The 19,615-nt window shown below is 39.9% G+C and overlaps 1 protein-coding gene and 1 long non-coding RNA gene across 2 annotated transcripts in view; one reads left to right on the top strand and one right to left on the bottom strand.

Moving 5' to 3' along the window:
• Positions 1-11,254, top strand: part of EDNRA (endothelin receptor type A) — a 44,975-nt gene extending 33,721 nt beyond the window's left edge. Inside the window, exons 4-8 of the mRNA XM_019730735.2 lie at positions 396-594; positions 3,783-3,935; positions 7,613-7,746; positions 8,160-8,268; positions 9,689-11,254. Coding sequence (XP_019586294.2) covers positions 396-594; positions 3,783-3,935; positions 7,613-7,746; positions 8,160-8,268; positions 9,689-9,829 — 736 coding nt within the window. The 3' untranslated portion in view covers positions 9,830-11,254. The remainder of the gene's footprint in view (positions 1-395; positions 595-3,782; positions 3,936-7,612; positions 7,747-8,159; positions 8,269-9,688) is intronic.
• The window catches only part of LOC141572744 (uncharacterized), a 79,320-nt gene that overhangs the window by 16,145 nt on the left and 43,560 nt on the right, over positions 1-19,615 (bottom strand). The gene's annotated exons all lie outside the window — the stretch shown is intronic.

Below are 19,615 nucleotides of genomic sequence, written 5' to 3'. Positions count from 1 at the left end.
TTTTTAATATATAAAGAGGAATAAGATACTACCATAATAAGGAACAACAGCTTTCACTATACCGTCATCATCCAATGTTTCCCCCCACCTTAAAAAACATAGACACACCTATCTGATGCTGCCACATTCTAAACTCTCACATGATTTTGCTGGACCCCAAATGAAGAGCTCCGACTCAGACCTGCCAGGCAATTGATTTCCAAGTAGGTGGGCCTCTTCATGGCCACACTTGTTTTTCACACCAGGACGCACAGAAAGTTCCTAAAAAGCCAAAGGGAGGAGCTTTCCAGCATTGAGACATTTTTAATTGAAGTGACTTAAAATTTCCTAACAACTTCGTCCCATTGCCCCCCTGTTTTTTTTGTTTCTTTATTTGTGTTTGTTTGTTTGTTCAGGTACAGAGCGGTTGCCTCCTGGAGTCGTGTTCAGGGAATCGGGATTCCCTTGATCACTGCCATCGAGATTGTCTCCATCTGGATCCTTTCTTTCATCCTGGCCATCCCTGAAGCAATCGGCTTTGTCATGGTGCCCTTTGAATACAAGGGTGAACAGCACAAAACCTGTATGCTCAATGCCACGTCCAGGTTCATGCAGGTAGGCATCGTTTCCAGGGAATGAACCAAGACTTGTTGATGCCTCTACAGTGCCCAGTGTGGTTTAATTCTGCTGGCTCCGTCAAATATTCTTCAGTTGCATGAAAAAAAAAATGTTAAACCAGAGTTTCGCACAATAGAACTATTGTGTTTTTACTCTTGTACTGTAGCACAACTATAGAGAAAACTGTTGTTTGGCACCAAACAACTCAGAATTCTGAAATAATTTACTAAGAAAAAGAGACAGAGGTGTATGTGTAAAGTACTGTTTGTTTTTATAATAAGGAATACAGCACGACGATTTCCATCTGACAGACATGCTGATACTTATTTTATGTTACTTTGGGAAACGCATGTTGCTCAAACATTTTTTTAAAGATAGATTTACTAACTCAAAGTAGGAAGTCATATTTACATGTGCTTATATTAGTACAGATTCTATGTGTAATAAACAAATATAAATTTGAAGAAATTTTTTAAAAAGTGTTCGGTTTAACAAATTCAGTTGCTATTTAATACACCTGACCACACTAATGTTTCTCTCAAAAGCTTAATCACATGACTGAGTGTATTGGGAAGCATGTTTAAAATGCATATTTCCTTTGCAAAACTAGTCAAATGTGGACTGAGGGAGAAAGCCAAAGCATAACTATTTCTCCTAAATCAGCATAATTTAGTGCTTTGATCTAAGCTTCATGCAGCTCAGATTCCACATTTAATCACTTACAGACATCTCAAGGTATGTTTTCCTAACTTAGAAAATTCATAAAATTAGTGGTTTTACAGTTGACCAGTTATCCTGCTTAGATTTCTTGTTTTAAAATTAAAATTACTCAGGAAAGCTGCCAAACTGACAACCTTAAAATTAAGGTCTTCTGCTTATCTGCTGACTTTTTTATTAAGTCGAATCTCCATGGTGAAAAACAAACTCGTCAATAGGAGGTTATCAGAATTTGGGCTGTGTAAATAAGCAATCGAAATACTTCTGACTAGAAAAGAAAAAGAAAAAAAGAAATATTTCTGACCAAACATTAGAGAGAAGAGGCTCCATAGAAGGAGATTACTAATCACTAGAACTGGACATGGGATATTTCATAGTGACTGTGTCTCCTGTATAGAGAGGTCAAGCAGAGGGTGGCTGCCCTTCGGGCAGGGGGAGACTAGAGGGTTGCAGTAAAGGGTGGAAGTTTGAACTCATCATTTTTTTACATTTAGGGGGCTCTTTCTTCTCCTTTCTTTTTTTTTTTTTTCTAATTTTATTTCCCCTCTTTGTTCCATTCTTTCCTCCTCAACTTTGCTCTAAGTGGACTGGAGGGAGGCCCCTCCATACCTTGGCTGATGACATCAGTTCAAAAGAAATGTGTGACCCCTTTTCTCTACAGGCCTCTGCCGTGGAGGGGGCAGGGCCCTCCCCCCACGCCCCTCAGGGGTCAGCTTCCAGACCCTCTGCATTCTTGGTGTTCACACCAGCCAGCATGCACCTGGACGAGGGGGTACAAACTGAAGAAGGGGCTTCAAGGAGTGTTTGTGCTGCACTTAAACAAAAAGAGAGTCCTTCAATTTTGTTATTGTTGTTGACCGTTTTTCAAGTTCAGTACTGAAATCTTTCTACAGTGTGAGGTGAACAGGGAAATATTTGTATAAACAGATCTGAATAAACCAACTCTTTTGGGAGTTTGTACTTGACCTGAGGATAAAATTCAGGGGTCCATGAATTTGAGTGGAAAATCAATTACTGTGTATTTTCACTAACTTCTAACTGAAATTTATCATTTCCTTCTATTATGCATGTAGGCAACAAACCACAATAGTATTTAACAGTACCATGATGTTTTTCACTAATGGAACTAACAGACATTTTCACACCAAGTAATAGTTGTATAACCTTGAAATATCATTTATGCTCAGCATTGCTTCAACATTCTGATATGTATTAGAACCATCATTAGATTTGTCATTTAATTTGTTAATAAACACCTATATTGCTATATTATAATTTTATTTTTAATAATTTGATGCTGTTTCTATTAACTGGTTTCTATTATAATCTTACATATTTTATTATACATGGAAAAGTATTGTTCTCAGAAAGGATTACAGTCTTCACCAGATTTCCAAAGGGGTCTATGGCATAAAAATAGTTAAGAATCTTTGCCCAGAACTTTTTTTTCCTCAGGAACCATTTATAGATTATTTTAATAGACATGCTATAAATGTAGCCAACTGGGCCTCTTTCTATATTCAGAAACCGTCCAGTTTTTCACAGAGCAGCATGATTAGTTTTCACTGTGGGAACGGAGATATCACAGGAGGCTGCATTATCCTTAGTAAATAAACAGTCTAGAGAAACAGAATAAGGAAAGGAAAAACATTTCTTCCCAAGTTGGTGATTAATTTAGTGGGAGGAAGAATTTGGATATAATTTTCCAATTTCCATTTTTATAAGGTATTCAATTTTCTCCTTTAAAAAGACATAAAACTGAATAATCCTGGTATTTGCAAATCCTACCCATAGGGAGATAATGCTAAATGTGCCTTCAGATAAGGTGCTCTGTCTGGATAGTTTCCAGGTGGTAAGTATTAAAAGACTATGAGAAGGGGCACGGTTATTGATGGCTCACAGTGGTTGACTGCGAGATCACAGAGCAAGCATACCAGGCAAAGAGTTAACTCCCAGTAACCAAAGCTACACAGATAAGCCATTCATACATAACCTTTCCTGTTTCCAAACAAGATACTCACACGAAGTACGCTTTGACCATAACAGTCAAAAGTAAACCAGGCACTAGAAAATTTTGAGACTCATCAATAAATAAAGATAAATATATATTGTGTATGTCTCAGAATCACATTTTGTGAAGTGTTGGAAGGGAATGATTTTTATTGTTTTGGGCTCTTCCACTGTCTAATTAAAACCAACTTCAATTTATTAAAAAAATATCTTGGTCAGAATAATTTTTTTAAATGCAGTTGGTGTTTTTTTTTTCATGTGCTATTATAAAGCCAGGATAATTTCTAGAGGTTCCAATAGAATTGTTTTGAGCACCACCCTCAAGCCCATCATCACATCCAGAGAGCGTGAATATACAAACTTACGTACAAGCATGAAGCTTTGAAGTCCTGGAGGTACTGCACAGTTACTTGACATTATAACACCCTCCTTTTTTCTCCTTTCTCTTCACTTTACAGTTCTACCAGAATGCAAAGGACTGGTGGCTGTTCGGGTTCTATTTCTGCATGCCCTTGGTGTGTACCGCCATCTTCTATACCCTTATGACTTGTGAGATGTTAAACAGAAGGAATGGAAGCTTAAGAATTGCCCTCAGCGAACATCTCAAACAGGTGAACCTAATAAGATCGTGAAACTCTGGCCAAGACTGTTTTGTCCTTGACACCCAAAGAACTACACAAATGCTGGATTTAGCATATTCGGCCTGATTTTCTCGAAGGAAAACTATTGTCTCACTTGTCTATATGTCTTGTTTCCTTAATAGTTATAGTTTTAGGAATTCCTTTTGTGAAATAGGGAGCCTATTGTGAAACAGGTGGCCCTGAAAGCTGGGCCCAAAAAGAGAGGAACTATTCGTTTATTTTGCCAAGAGTGTATTGACCATGTGTGTTTGTGTACATCGTGTGACTTAGAGCTGTGCTGGGATGGAAAGAAGCATATGAATGACTTTCTCTTCTAGCAGGCTTGGCAGTCTTGTGGAAACATGACACTGTTGGGAAACAGAATCACAGGGTATGGCCAAAGCAGCCCATGCTATGGAAAGCCAAAGAGGATAGGAGATAAAGTCATGGGAAAAAATGAAGGGATTGAACTGTTCATGGAGGATAAATGGGTTTGATGGGAAGAAGAGCACAGAGGGTATTTTGGGGATGGGGGGGACAGGAATCTAGTTAGAACAAACATGGCATGGGCACTACACATTTGGGGAGTGGGGAAGGAGATGAACCTCATTAGAACATCAACCACATCAAAGGTAAGACTCTTGACAGGAAATGAGATTGGGTACATAAGATGTCAAATTTTGGAGGGCCCAAAGTTCTAGAAGGAATTAGAACTAGTCAACAGGACACTGCTGTTTGTCTTTTCTGGGCAGCAAACAGAACAGAGAAAACTATGGGTCTTATGCTTGCTGGCTTTGTGACATTGGGTACATTGCTTAATCTCTCTGAGCTTCTAGTCCCTCGTAAATTGTATATAATAATACATCCAGGGTATTACCTAATGCTTGTAAAATGTCTCATAGTAAGAATTCAGAAAATATTAATAGATATTAATTCAAAGAATAAAACTAGGACTGTAGGTAAATTCTAAGTCTCAACAGAGAAGTATATAAGGACAAGCAGACACACCAAAAATTAATGTTTATTGTTGATGGAGCCCATAAGTCTACCCTATAATTGTCATAGACAAGCATCATTCTTCATTAGCACTGCGTTTCAACAACTGTACTGATTTTTCTGAGCTTTAGCTCCTTATCTGTAAATTGGGCATAATTACATATAAATCAATATTACTGTGGGAATCAAAGGAATTAATGTGTATGCACATACTTTGTAAAACCTAACATGCCATACAAATGCTAGCTATTATCTTCTATTGAAATTTAACAGGAACATTATATTGAGAAACTTTAGCATGACTTTGTTCAAGCATGAAAATGTCAAGTATTCCACATGTGAATCATATTAAGCAATTATTGCCTTTCATTCCTGCAGTGGAGGTAATTAATTAAAATAGATTTTTGAAAAACAGTGTTTTTAATGTTGATTTTTGCATCAGGACTATGATTGAGTCTGTTTAAGTTGTAAGTGGTATCTGTTCTGAAAATAATGAAATAGGGGTTGGGAGCAATAATAATACGATGCTGCTTCACATTTACATGGCATTTTTTAAAAGTTTTTGAAGAGCATTTTTATGCCATTCTCTTATTTGATTCCTCCAAGCATGCTGGGAGAGAGGCAGGACAGATACTACTTTTATTACACAGGTAGTTAAGAGATTGACTCAACCCAATGGAGATTAGAACCCAAGATTTGGTCTTCACGCAGTAGACATTCCCTTGTGTCACCCTCAAAGCTATGGCAGGTTCTAAGAGCAGGAGAGCAAGTGTGGCTGGAAGGCCTGCAAGTGCCGCTGTGGAGGAGCTACCTCAGAGTGCAAGGCCCTGCCACCCTATGACTAGTACCCTTTTGGGCTCTTGGACTTGCTTCTTGCATGGTTTCTCACATTTCTCTTCATTATACTGAGAACAACTTTAGCAGTTAGGGATTGTATTTGAATGCTGGTAGCAGAAAACCCAAAATAATATTGAGTAGATCAAGAAAGGGTTTCTCTTTCTCCCACAGCAAAAAGTACAGATGTCAATGGTTCAGGAGTAAACAGACTCTTGCAGGGGTCCGTTGTTGTGCAGACCTTTTCTTCGGTCTTGGCAGACAGCGGCTACAGCTCTATACCCTTGTACCTGATTTCCAGGCAGCAAGAAGGGGAAGACCGTCGATCACATGAGAGTGTGTGCACCAAAGGAGTGCCCCCCCCCCCACTTTTAAGCAGCTTTACAGAAAAACCCCACACAACAGTTTCTACGTAATCTAACTGATCAGAACTCTGTCAGGTGACACAGTTCATGCACATGATTGGGCCAGGCCCCCAGGCTGCTGTAACACAATCCAGGATCTGACTGATAGTAAGGGAAACAGGAGAATGGATATTGGATAAGCAAATAGTGGACGGTCATGGCACGTTACCTTTTAAAGGGGTTATCCCTCTTTGAAGATATGCTCAGGGGAGGAAGCCTCTCCCCCAATACCCTCCGTTTTTATTTTTCTGGGCACAGTGTCTTTCTGTCTACACAAAATGACCCCTTTAAAATGACACCCCATTCCTGCAGATTGGAACCCTTTATTTTTCTTAATCATCATTTGGTTTAAGTGTTTTCTGAAGCCATATCCCAGCTAGGCCCAGCAACCCTGAAAGATTCAAGAATTCCCGGTTCTTTGAGCAAGCATAGCAATTTGTGACAACTGCCCCCAAATCTTTTGAAATAACTATTAATCATATGGGTTTATTATAGGTTTCTCATACTTAACAGTATGTGCTTTGGGTTGAACCAGCATTACCCTCCCAAACCCTGTTTTCAATCAGTTTTATTTTGACATTACCTGATCCCAGTGACAGACAAATTGCATTTTATGTTCCCAGTTAGACTTCTAAACACATGCACTATAATACTCAAGCATAATGCACACAAATTACCGGTTGCAGATAATTCCTAACCTATGGTGTCTCTGACCCTATGCAGACTTGAGAGCATGGAAATCTTCAACTGAAGTCAGTCCAGGGTCAGCCTGTCCCAGTTTTTCTAATCAGCGTTGTTGATATTCCTTTACCTCATCCCTCTGTTTGTAAACGACATATCTTTGGGAACTAGATGTCATTTACAAAAGAGCTTTAAAAGCAAAACATACCCCAATGCTAGCTTTCTTCAAGATCAAGAAATGCAAAAAAACATTGCTGCTGCTTTTTCTTTTCTGTGTCCTACGTCTATTTTGTTTTCCAAATGTCCCTGCAGATGTGTTCATTCTTTACCCTGGTAGGTTCAGTCAACTTGACTGCCATGCTGTCATGAATGCCAGTTAGTTAACTGTTATTGAGGCTTTTAGCTAACGCATTCACCCCCACACACACACAGACTCAGCCACAGTGTTGGCTCAACTCTAGCTAGCTCATGCCTCTGTTCTGCCACAGAACCTCCGCCCTGGCCCTAATCACCAGCCTGAAGCCACCACCGTCCTCCCCGGCAGCTGCCCAAAACAATCATTAGCAACTCCTGGATCATAAAGTTGGACTCTGAATCTCGCAGAGATGGAGGCACTGTGAGGCAGGCTGTTCTGTCTCCTCCTTGAGCTCACCTCTCTCTCTGCTCTCTGCTACCTCCTTGTTTTGTACTTCTTTTATCTAGTAGAAAAACACTGCACTTACAGCACTTTTTTCCCCCCTTACTTTCCTTTAGCGTCGAGAAGTGGCGAAAACGGTTTTCTGTTTGGTTGTAATTTTTGCTCTTTGCTGGTTCCCTCTTCATTTAAGCCGCATTTTGAAGAAAACCGTATATGATGAGAAGGACGAGAACCGATGTGAATTACTCAGGTACGATCCTACGTGCCCTGCAGTTTCTCTGATTTTCACATTTACAATAATACTTTTACAAAACCATCCAGTCTGCATTCTCGTTCGCTCTGAAAATTAAAACTGCGAAGTTGATTATTTTTTCTTGAGCTGACATTGCCCATAACTGATCCCAAAAGGTGTGCAAGCCATGTCTGTCATGGTGCTGATCCCCTCCTGGGGCTGTGCATAATGGTTTGCGCTAAGCAAGTGGCCGGCAAATGTTCAGCAGAAATAGAACTGCCACTTAAAAAAGCACTTTAAAAATATTCTGACTGCCACCTATAAGAAATGGCTGCTGGGCAAGAAAAATGCTTATTCTAGAAATAAATGCGACTTTTCAGATTTAAAAACATTATGTTCTAATTAGTCTCCGCAATTTCCTTTTGCTCTAGTTTCTTGCTGCTCATGGATTACATCGGGATGAACTTGGCAACTATGAATTCGTGTATAAACCCAATAGCTCTGTATTTTGTGAGCAAGAAATTTAAAAATTGTTTCCAGGTAAGACTGTTTTGCAAATATTTTTAAGAACAACCAACTAAGTATATTAATTAGCCAACAGGCATGGCTAATTCCATTTGTAAATGTTACTTTCATCAGCTGTACTATTCAGCAGAGAAGTGAAAATCATATTTTGTTACTCAGAAAGAGAGTCAGATTATCAGCATAACAGACAAGCAATATCAATTCAGACAACGAAATATTCAGAGGTTAAAATTAAAAATAACTTAATAACATGCCAATTCTGTACCCTCCTTTAAAAATAAATGCTCGAATGTGCGCTTCAGGCCACATAGAATACATAAAACCCATTCATGCCTTATGTTGTCTTAGACTTTAACAAAAGTCTCAATAAAACATAAACTCTATTGTTAAGAAAGCTCTTGCTAAATGCTACTTAATAATATATTTAGTAATAGCCTTTTCAAGGAAAGTAAATGCTTATTGCTCTGGAAATCTGAAGTCATGTAATTACATTTGAAATGAGTTTCCTTCTGTTCATCAAACAAACCTCCTTGTAGCTAAGCCAGCCCATGTCCTCCAGAAGCTTCAAGCTCTTATTGACGTGTCATTTTTCCAGTTCCTGGCATGATTTTAGCAGAGAGCTCATCCTAACTGGATTCTGTTATCTCTGGCCAGGATGTTTAACTTTAGTTTATGGTACTTCTTCAGAAGAGTAGCGTAGAGGTCAAGGGTGCAGGCTCTGGAAGCAAACAGTCTTGATTTACATCACAGCTCTGCACTTATTAACTGATAAACCCAGGTCCAGATGGTGCCACTCCTGCTTCCTCAGCTTTCTCCTCTCATATGTAGGATTTAATGGGTTAAATTATGTTAAGTGCTTGAAACAATCAGTGCTCAGTGTGAGTTTACTGTTAGCCAAGATAGAGGGGAGAGGAAAAGCAAAGCGACTGCCTGGGGAACATAAAATCTAAAAGGAGACAGATGTGTATTAACCAAGAATCACACAAATAGATGAACCTTTGTAGTTTCAGCTACCTTGGTAGGGAAATAGCACCTTCCACCTAAGGCTGTTGTGAGCATCAGAGAAGAAGCCCAACAGAGAGCCACAGGTGCTACCCGCACACTGACCATGCCAGGCCCCTCCGAGCCCTTCCTCACTCACACCCACCCCAAGTCAGAGCACTCTCCCTCTGGCCACAACTGCTTCCCTTCCTCTTTGTGTTGGTGAATAGAATTAAAAGGAGAAACAAAGAATCTATTTCTCCTCACTAGAATGGACCGTTTTCCTTCTCCCTAGAGGTCACAGTCTCCGTGCCCTCGGTTACTGGGAAGGCTCGCATTCTGCCTCAAATGCATGTGGACATTGACTCCTTGTTAGTGGGGGCCCGAGGCCTCTGCGTCCTGCTGGGGACACGCTGATGGGCTCGTGTCATTTAGCATCTGTTCCTTCTCCCAGTCTTGCCTCTGCTGCTGCTGTTACCAGTCCAAAAGCCAGACGACCTCTGTCCCCATGAATGGAACAAGCATCCAGTGGAAGAACCACGAACAAAACAACCACAACACAGAGAGGAGCAGCCACAAGGACAGTATAAACTAAACATCTGAAGAAACATCCATCAATATTCCTTCAAACCTTACTGGAGACAAAAAATTACACAGCAACGCTGTCTCCAGAAAGCTCTTCTCCCATGACTCAGACCCACCCTCAGAAAATACTTTCCAAAACATCAGACTGAACTCGTTTATACCCACAAATTCAATGAATCTTACTTCTTTAATTTATCTAATTTACATATTCTACATGTTATATTCAGCACTAAAAAATGGTGAGAGTTGGCAGGGGGAAAGGGGACAAGGAAATGAAACCAGAAGGATATTTACTACTTGTACATGAAAATACTTTTCAAGTACGTGACTCATGTTCGTGGCAGTTCTGTCAAATGTTCAGTGAGAATTGGTCACCATGAAAGTTTAGAGATTATAAAAAGGTTTTCTATTTTTTGAAGTGATTTGTTTTTTTTTTCCAAACACAGTATGGGTTTAAGTCACCTTTATTTGAAATGACATTCAGTGCCTATATTTTTTAACTGCATAGTAGCCTAAAAATGATTAGTTGAGTTTATTTACATATATTTTGGGGAAATGAAAAAGTTAAACAGAATTCAGGTGAACAATTAGGTTTATGCTTCTCGTGCTACTGTTTTGTTTTTAAAACATGCTCAGTTACAACAAACACAGGCACTGAAAGCACAGACTGATAACCATATATGCAGTTTAATAGTTGCTATTCAAAAATGTTTAAAGAACCTATATTTTTTAATGGTGTTTCATTACAGGAGATCTTGCACATAATTTATGTTAAACTTTAAAATAATGCTTGAATCAAATATTTCTATTTTTTGTAAGCCCAATCTTTTTTTAATGTCTTTTGTGTAAAATCAATATCATTTACCAAAATGTAAACATACATGTCATTAAACTATACCTAAGACTTCCAGTGCAATGCAAAGAAATCTAAAGCACACCTAGGAGGAAAGGATTAAATATTTTTAGAAGATTTGGAAATTTTCATTGAGTTTCTTTAGTAATAGTAGTAGTAATGTGTATATATATACATATATTCAGACATCTGTACATTATATAGTATGGATATATATGATATATATACATTATACATATCACCTCGTATTCTCTTGATTTATCTTAAATTGCTAATTGGCAGTAAGACATTTTTGGTCATTCCTTTTTCCATACAGGAAACAATTTCAAAGTGGCCAGCTGAGTTTATCATGTCAGTGAAATACAATTACCCCCAAATGCCTTCATGAGCTATAGTTCTTCACTTCTCCAGGTCTCCAGTATGAACTTAAACACCTCCCCCACCCCCACTACTTACCTGGTCACCATTTCAAAGGGCCCACACTGACTTTGGCTGGGCATTTCCAAGTTTACAGACTGTGAGTATAGCAGAAAATCTTTTACTGTGTGTATATAAATATATATAAACTGTACATTTCTTTTAGCCAATTTTTCTGTGATTGTCTCTGTGGAATGTATCTGTGTGTATGATATACGCATGTATGTGATGGTACGCATGGACATGTAACCGAATATGAATGCCCTGTAAGTGTGCCAAAGCACGCACACGGAGTGGGACCCAGGTGGTTGTCCATCGTGACAACTGGCCTCCGTCAGTTTTAATCTCTCTGGGGTCATAAGTCTTATGAACGTGTCACCATTACAAATGGAATATAAGAGGTATGCAAGGGGATGGGCCATGGGCTAACAATGGGGTGTGTTTGGTTGGTTGGTTGGTTGGTTTGACAAAGCAGTATTCGGGGTTATAGTTTTTTCCTGTGCTGGAGCAAACGTCATTAGACTTTGAAGTATTCTATTGTCCTAATCCGCGACTCAATGTGGTGATGAGATTGACAAGTGGTCTGATGTTTCTATCAGACTACACCAGACAGATTACTGATGTTCAATTAGCTAATGATTTGTTGGGCTGTATTTTAGCACAGTCACGAATAAGTCATATATGGTTCCAGATGACCCAATTGCAGGGCTCCTTTATGGGTTAGCAGTGAAAATCCATTATTCCACTGGCACATCACATGCAGTGATATATACCTAGAATATAAGCCATAGGTTCACATTATATTGTTTAGGCAATTGCCTTTTTTTTTTAAGATGCTTGTCTATTGCATGCGAAGAATGCATTTTGTAAATTCAGAAAGTCATAGATTTCTGAATAACCACAAAGGCTTTAATGTACATTTTTGTTTATGCACCGGTAAGTAACTGTGGTTTAGTAGGAAGATTTTCAATTTCTACTCTTATCACATCTTTCCAAGGAAATCTGTAGAAATGAGCCAGAGGCCAAAGCACTGCATTGCCATTGGCCTGTAAGTATACAATAAAAGTTTACAGAAGCCTTACAAGTGTCTTTTCATTTTTACATAGTTCTTCAGAGAAAATGGTTGTTATGCAATGCCTATCACAAATCTCTCCCTAGGATAGCCAAGCCAGCAATTTTACTTCCAGATACTTCCTAACTGTGCTGTACCCTCAACAACTCTCTCATTCATTCCTTCAGTTACCTTTCCAGTACATTTTACTGAGTATTTACTCCGCCCCAGGAATTCTTCTAGCTACTGGGCCTAGAGCAGTGAACAAAACAGGCAAAGTTCCTGTTCCAATGGAGCTTGAATTCTAGAGGAAGGAGTTGGAAAATAACAATTACAATGCAGAAAAACAGTATGTCAGGTGGATACCTGGAGGAAGAGATTTATATATCTCCAACTGCTTATTTGATGTCTCCAATTGGATGGCTAACAGATCTACTATATCTAAAACTAAGCTCCTGATAGCCCTCTAACCTAAGCCATGATAATATCCCTCTGCTCATGTATTAGGGTTCTCCAGAGAAACGGAGTCAATAGACTGTGTGTGTGTGTGTGTGTGTGTGTGTGTGTGTATACATACAAGTATATATACATGTATATGTATACGAGTATATACATGTATATATGCATGTGCATGTGTGTATTTGTAAGAGAAGATTTGTTATGGGAATTAGTGATTATGGAGGCAGAGACATGCTATGATCTGCCAGCTGCAAAATGGAGAACAAGGAAAGTTAGTGATATAATTCAGTCCAAGTCCAAAGACCTGAAAACAAGGGTAGCCAATGGTGCGACTCCCTGTCTGAGGCCAAAAGCCTGAGAACTGTGGAGCAGCCTGCTTGCTGGTATAAGTCCCAGACTCCAAAGGGACCAGGAGAGTCAATGTCCAAGGGCAGGAAAAACAGGATGTCCCTCCTGAAGAAGAGAGAGAGAATTCACCCTTCCTTTGCCTTGTTTTCTCTTCAGGCCCCTATAGATAGATGATGCCAGCCCATGTTGGTGAGGGCTGATCTGCTTTACTCAGTCTCCTCATTCAAATGCTAACCTCTTCAGGAATCACCCTCACAGACACACCCAGGAATAATATCTTAACCAGCTCACTGGGCATTCCTTAGTGCATTCAAGTTGACACATAAAATTAACCATCACCACTCAGTTACATACAGCTCCATTCTTTGAGTTGTCAGGATAAAAACCTGGAAGTCATTTTCCATTCTTTTCTCTCACACTTTATACTTAATGACTCAATAAATCCCGACATCCCTATCTGCAGAATATATCCAGAACCTAACCACTTCTCTCTCTCTGCCTCTACCATCCTTTCCTGAGCCACCAACATCTCTTGTCAGAATACCTGCAATCAGTTGCTATCATGCCTCATGTTTTCCAGCCTTGTAAACACCATACTATCATTGGGGCCTGCATCTCAAACCCTGTAAATTATCTAGAGGTGTTCACATTTCCAAGCTTCGCTGCCCAACATCCCCTGGGAGTTTTCTAATAACAACGAAAGTAAGAAAGAGCCCTTTCCCACTGTGACAAACCTGGGAGGTTATGAGCCTAGAGGCGACAGGCCACTGTAGTTCAGGCTTTATGAAGGTCAATTGAGATTGTTGCAAAGATGAAAAAGAGCGCTTACATCCCTGGTTCCACTTCTCCCTGATGCTTTGCCACGGCTTGAGTAAGCAAACCAACACATTTACCTTTGTGTCTATGCTAATTAAATGTGGGTTTCTGTTGCTCATAATACACACATGCTAAGACCATCTCATCTAAGTTATTTGACTTATCTTTTGTTATTGTTGTTTAAATTAATAGGCTTTATGTTTCTTAGAGAAGTTTTAGGTTTACAGAAAAATCGATTGGAAAGTACAGAGAGATCACACATGTTCTTTTTCCCCCTTCCCTGGACACAGTTCCCCCTTTAACTTACCTCCTGTATTAGTGCAGTATATTTGATGAACCAATAGTGATATAATATTATTAACTACAGTCCACAATTTACATTAGGATTCATTCTTTGTGTTGTACATTCTATAGGTTTTGACAAAGATACAGTGACATTTATCCACCATTATATCTCATTTAGAATAGCTTCACCGCCCCCAAAATCCCTTGCATGCCACCTTTTCTTCCCTTCTTCCCTCTCCCTCTTGATGTATCTTCCCACTCAATGCAGAGATAGTGAACACCCACCACATTAAATTGTTTTAGTTGCTGGGAACACCAAACCAGACGCATAACTGAATAAACGCCGGAAGTGCTTTGTGGCAGCGACTCACTAGACAGACCTCAGCATAGGGGTCGGTAAAGGCAAGAATAGTCAAAATGCTTCCAAGTTCAGCTGGCGACATCAATGAACACAGTGTGAGGACTCTTGCTTCTATACTCTTACTGTCGTGAGCATAAATGTGTCACTCCTGGGAGAATGGCATAATAACAAGCCACATAGCCCTGTCTCTGCTGTATGAGCATTTTAAGTCAGTAAATACATTTTATTCTTCAACCAAAAATAAACCTATCCAGTAAATTTTAAGGGCATGAAAGAGATTGGAGATTCAGTTCAGGAAATAACCAAGGTAAGTGCAAATCTTTCCCTAGTCTGTTACCTCTGTTGTTATTTTTAATTATGTTACTTATCCATGATAAGAGTATGAAACACTACACATGTGTGGAGTGAAGAAAATGCATTGCCAGTCTTTCCAAGCCTCTCCAGGCCTGAAATTCTGAGTCTACAGTTCCGTTATTTGTAACATAATCTAGTATAGCACTGTATTTATGGATTTTTCTCCATACTTCAAAGCAAAGGAAGATCAGGGCACATATCCATCATATTCAGTTGATTATTTCTGAAATTCCAGTGGGGTCTTCACACGTAAAAATCTCAGTGTTGTTGTTTTTTTAAATAGTTCTACATTTGGAGAAACTGTCACACTTTCCTCTAAGTGATAACAGAGATAAACTAGTGTCGATATTTGGTCAGCACCACTACTCTGGCTTTTTGTATTTCTAAAACTAAAGGGAGACAGGCCACAGCTCTTAGAATCAGGGAATAATCCAGCATTAAAAACAACCATTGTCACAACAAGCTGGCATAATTCACTTTGGATCTGATGAAGTCACAAGTCCTACTGTCTCCTGGTTCCCCAAGCTTTTGGCACTAATGTTATTCAGTAGATTCTGTGTTTCTTCCCGGGAGATAATAAATTAGGAAGAGTGATGCCAAACCTAGATATAATCAGAAGAGTCATGGAATCTTCCTAAGGGAACAGAGAGAATTCCACAAATTTTTCCTTTTTGGTACTCAACCACAGCCCTCTTGCCTAATATATCTATGTGGAACTGATCATTTTGTATTTGAATTTGATTCTATGATAGTAGAGTCGCATGTTGAGTGCTGTGATATATTTGTTCCAGATGGGGTGGAGTCACGGACCCTGCCCTGACTATGTAGTGTCACGTGACCAGACAAATCACAGGACCCAGGCGCGTACAGAGCATAGCCCTGACTCACTCCATTTAGGCCATGATTTTACAGAATAAAGTCATTTCCCCATGAACTACAGCTCTCTGTTTCTCTCAACATGTGATGATTACGATTAACTGCAGTTCAATTCTCTTGTTTTTTAAATATACCTAACATGAGCAAATCTAAGTGTGATCATGTGAAGGGAACATACGTGCCCATTCAGGCTTTGCAGGTCATACATTTGTGCACAGTAACTGCTGACCCCGTAGGTCCAATCCTTTCTCTATGTCATGCAAGCTAATGGGGTGAGGCCTGGATCATTGTCCCTCACTCTCGATCTAGACCCTGTTCGGAGCCATGGAGTTCTGCTGACCAGATTAGGCCACACAGAGCCAACTCCTAGAGCAGGAGTGCGTGAGGGGGACGAAGGGGTGACTTCCGGAAGGAAAACCCGCATGGCCTTAGACAGGAAAAGGGAGAACAGCTGCACTACTGTCTTTCTCGTTGAGGATATTGTCCACATATCCTGCTAGTTCTTATTTCTCTCGCTTCTTCGCATTTTCAGCTCGGTTAATTGCTCAGTTCTTATTATTGTCTTTAAACATACTTTTTGCTCTTCCGATTATAAGAATGCTATATAAAATAGACCTATAATATATCTAAACTCTTGCAGAACAAAACAATGATTAATGAATGATCCACGTATGCAAGGGAGAAAAAAAATCCCTATGTATAGGACTATATATTTTATATTTAATTTATCCAGTCCTTGCTACCACAAACCAGGCTACATTGCACATCTCTGCACAAGTCTCCACAGAGCCTTGTGTGATTTTTCTGAGATTATTAAAAAGGAATAGGCTCTCTTGCTACTGGGTCACAGGGTTTCTGCATCGTTAACATCCCTGAGTACTTCCAGATTGTCTCCAAAATGGCCCCACCAGTCCTGGGCTGGTCCATTATTGTCCACTATTACAGACGCCAGGGCTCTGGGTACCTTGTACATGCTCTGCTTTACACTGGCCCCGTCACACTGGAGGAGTATATACCTCTAGGCATAGGTAACAGACACTGTTGGAGACATGATCGGTTCCTGTTGAATTCCTTAGCTCTATTCACCCATTGCCAGCTCCAGTGTCTGTGCTACTATTTGTGCCTGCATGTTTCAGCGGCCCGCCCTTGCAGCCTGCAGCCCCCCAGCTGGTAAGGAGAAGAGGAATGCCTGGGAATTCTGTGTCCACCTGCACCCACACCTGTGGCCAGCGACGTCCTAGAGTAGGAGTGCAAAAGCCCAGCTGGCTGTCTCGAGGTGGGCGTGGGGAGGTGAACACCAAGCACCCCAACAGATCAGGCTGAGTCTGGGACTTCACCTGAAACCTCAGCTTCCGTAGCTTCTATTCCCTTACTGGTTTCTCCTGGGGGCTGCTCCGTAACAAACTACTTACACCCAAATCCTTGGCTCATGCTCCACTTCTGGAAGAACCTAACCAAACACAGCACACATTTCTAAGTCACAGCTGAACATAAATGGCAAGTTCCAGACACTGAACATGTTCGATTCTTTAGCATCCTAAATTTGGGCTCAGATTTAAAACAAGTCTTTCAATTTCTCCATCTGGGGCATTTTAGTGTGTGTGAGAGCTCTCTCCCAATTGGCAATCCTCACCCTCACCTTCAGATTCAGCTGCTGTGAAGGAGAGTGGCTTTTCTGTCAGACATTCATATAGACCATTCTAGAAACTCCATTTCAGCCTCTTTGGAGCAGGGCTATTAAGCTTTTCTGTGCATCCAACATTCCTCACATCAGAAATCGGCTGTGATTGCTCTTAGGAGAATATGCCCTCTCACGTGACTTCCAAAGGAAGATTTAGGTCATTTATGAAGCTGTATATCAATGAACGGTAACAAAACTAGTCAGCTGGCGTAGGAAGGTGCATAGCAAGCACAGGCCACTCTTTCAAAGGGTTTGGCAGTGAGGATACTAGAGAACTAGGATGACAGCCTGAGGGAATGGCAAAGTCAAAGGGAAGGTTTTTATTTCTTCAAGAGAAAAACAACCCCAGCATTTTTATGATACAAGAATTGAGGCTAGTGAATGGAGGAGATCATGTATGGATGAAAAAAAAGAAGGTAATTCATGGATCACAGTCCCAGGGGAGATGAAAGGACTTGGGAATAGAGCCTTGGAAAGGAAGAAAGATTCTTCGAAACTGAGTAATCAACAGCATCTGTTTATTTAGGCATGTGATTTCCTGACTTTCTACTCAGAAATGTCCTCTGTCTATATTTTGGGCTTAAGGATAAGAACAGGGCCTGTTTGCACCATAGGTTGGAGTGTGCCATTTTTAAACGGTACCTTACAAGAACATCCTGGAAAGATCCCCTTACAAGTGCACCTGTATGAATGAATTCTTCACCTTGGCCAGCTCCTAGCTAAATGAACTCAGGGAAGACTGAGCTACAGCTGGAGTCAGAAGGGGGTCTCCTCCACACTCAAAACTATCTATGGGTGCAAGTGGAAACCATAACTGTGCAGCTGTTTCATATAGTGAACATGTGTTGCTCTGTAATCAGAGTACACGTATATAAAGAGAAAATTTATCCTTGATTTTTGGTGGTGATAGGGTTCATTCTTCAATTAACAATTGGGTTATACCATAAATACCCAAGATAAATCAGAATCATTCCATTATGTATATATGTTTTCTTACAGAACCTATGAGGGAAAATAAATTTCCAATAAACTGGAGATACATACTATTCACGTAACTATGCCTGAAAGCCTTTATTTTAGAAACATCTGCCAATCCTGTAGCTGTTTCATATTAAAGAGTCTTACTCAGTGTTGAAAATCTATGAGTCAGGGTGGTGGGTAGAGATTAAGCCCTGAAGCAGTCTAGCATGGCTGATCGTTCCTTCTTCTGTGTATCTGGAGAATCTATTAAATGGTCAAATGGTTTTTAACTCCTCCCTCTCCACTGAGTGCTCCATTTCCAAATGTGCGTGTGCCTAATATTCATACTTCCTCCATGCCAACCCTCTGTTTCTCTACATCATGGGCAGATACCCAGCAATTGCATGATAAATTGCACAATTCCTTGGGCTTGGTCAGCTGGTATAGCTACCCACTTTTGCCATAAGTCCAGCTTCCCAGGGTCTCTTTCAATCCAAAAATCACGGGAACGTAACATTCTACTGAACCATGATTTGGTTCAGGCAAAATAATGGTGTAAACCTCTGATCAGGCTTGGGATCACTTGTCATTCCATCAGGTTGTTCCAGTACCTCAGGGAACATTGTGTGGTTATGCTCGAGAACTCTCATCTAGGAAGCATGCTGTATGACGTACCGTCTTACGAACTGCTGCATCTGTTGATTACACAGTATGCAACAAGCAAAAGGATGTCATTCTGATTTCAGCTTAAATGTCACCTCCTCAGAGAGTCCTATCCTGACCACACAATGTAATTAGTCACTCAGTCACTTAATCACTCTGTTTTAATTCTCTGCACAGCACATATCACTAAATATTTTTCCTGCCACTTTAAGTTTGTTTGTCTATTGTCTGTCCCCTCCCACTAGGTAAATTCAGTAAAGTTGCAGGATACAAAATTAACACCCAGAAATCAGTTGCATTTCTATACATTAACAACAAAATATCTGAAAAAGATAAAGAAAACAATCCAATTTACAATATTACCAAAAACAATTAAATACATTAGGAATAATTTAACCAAGGAGGTGAAAGATCTGTACACTGAAAACTATAACACTTTGATGAAAGAAATTGATGAAATAACAAATAAATGGAAAGATATCCCATGTTCATATATCGGAAAATGTCCATACTACCCAAAGTCATCTCTAGATTCAGTGCAATCACTATCAAAATTCCAATAGCATTTTTCACAGAAATACAACAAACAATCATAAAACTCACATGAAAACAAAAGATCCTAAATAGCAAAAGCAATCCTGAGAAAGAAAAACAAAATTAGAGGCATCGCAC

The sequence above is a fragment of the Rhinolophus sinicus genome, linkage group LG07, assembly GCF_036562045.2.
Source record: "Rhinolophus sinicus isolate RSC01 linkage group LG07, ASM3656204v1, whole genome shotgun sequence".
Lineage (NCBI taxonomy): Eukaryota > Metazoa > Chordata > Mammalia > Chiroptera > Rhinolophidae > Rhinolophus > Rhinolophus sinicus.
This window is presented reverse-complemented; position numbering and strand designations above follow the sequence as displayed.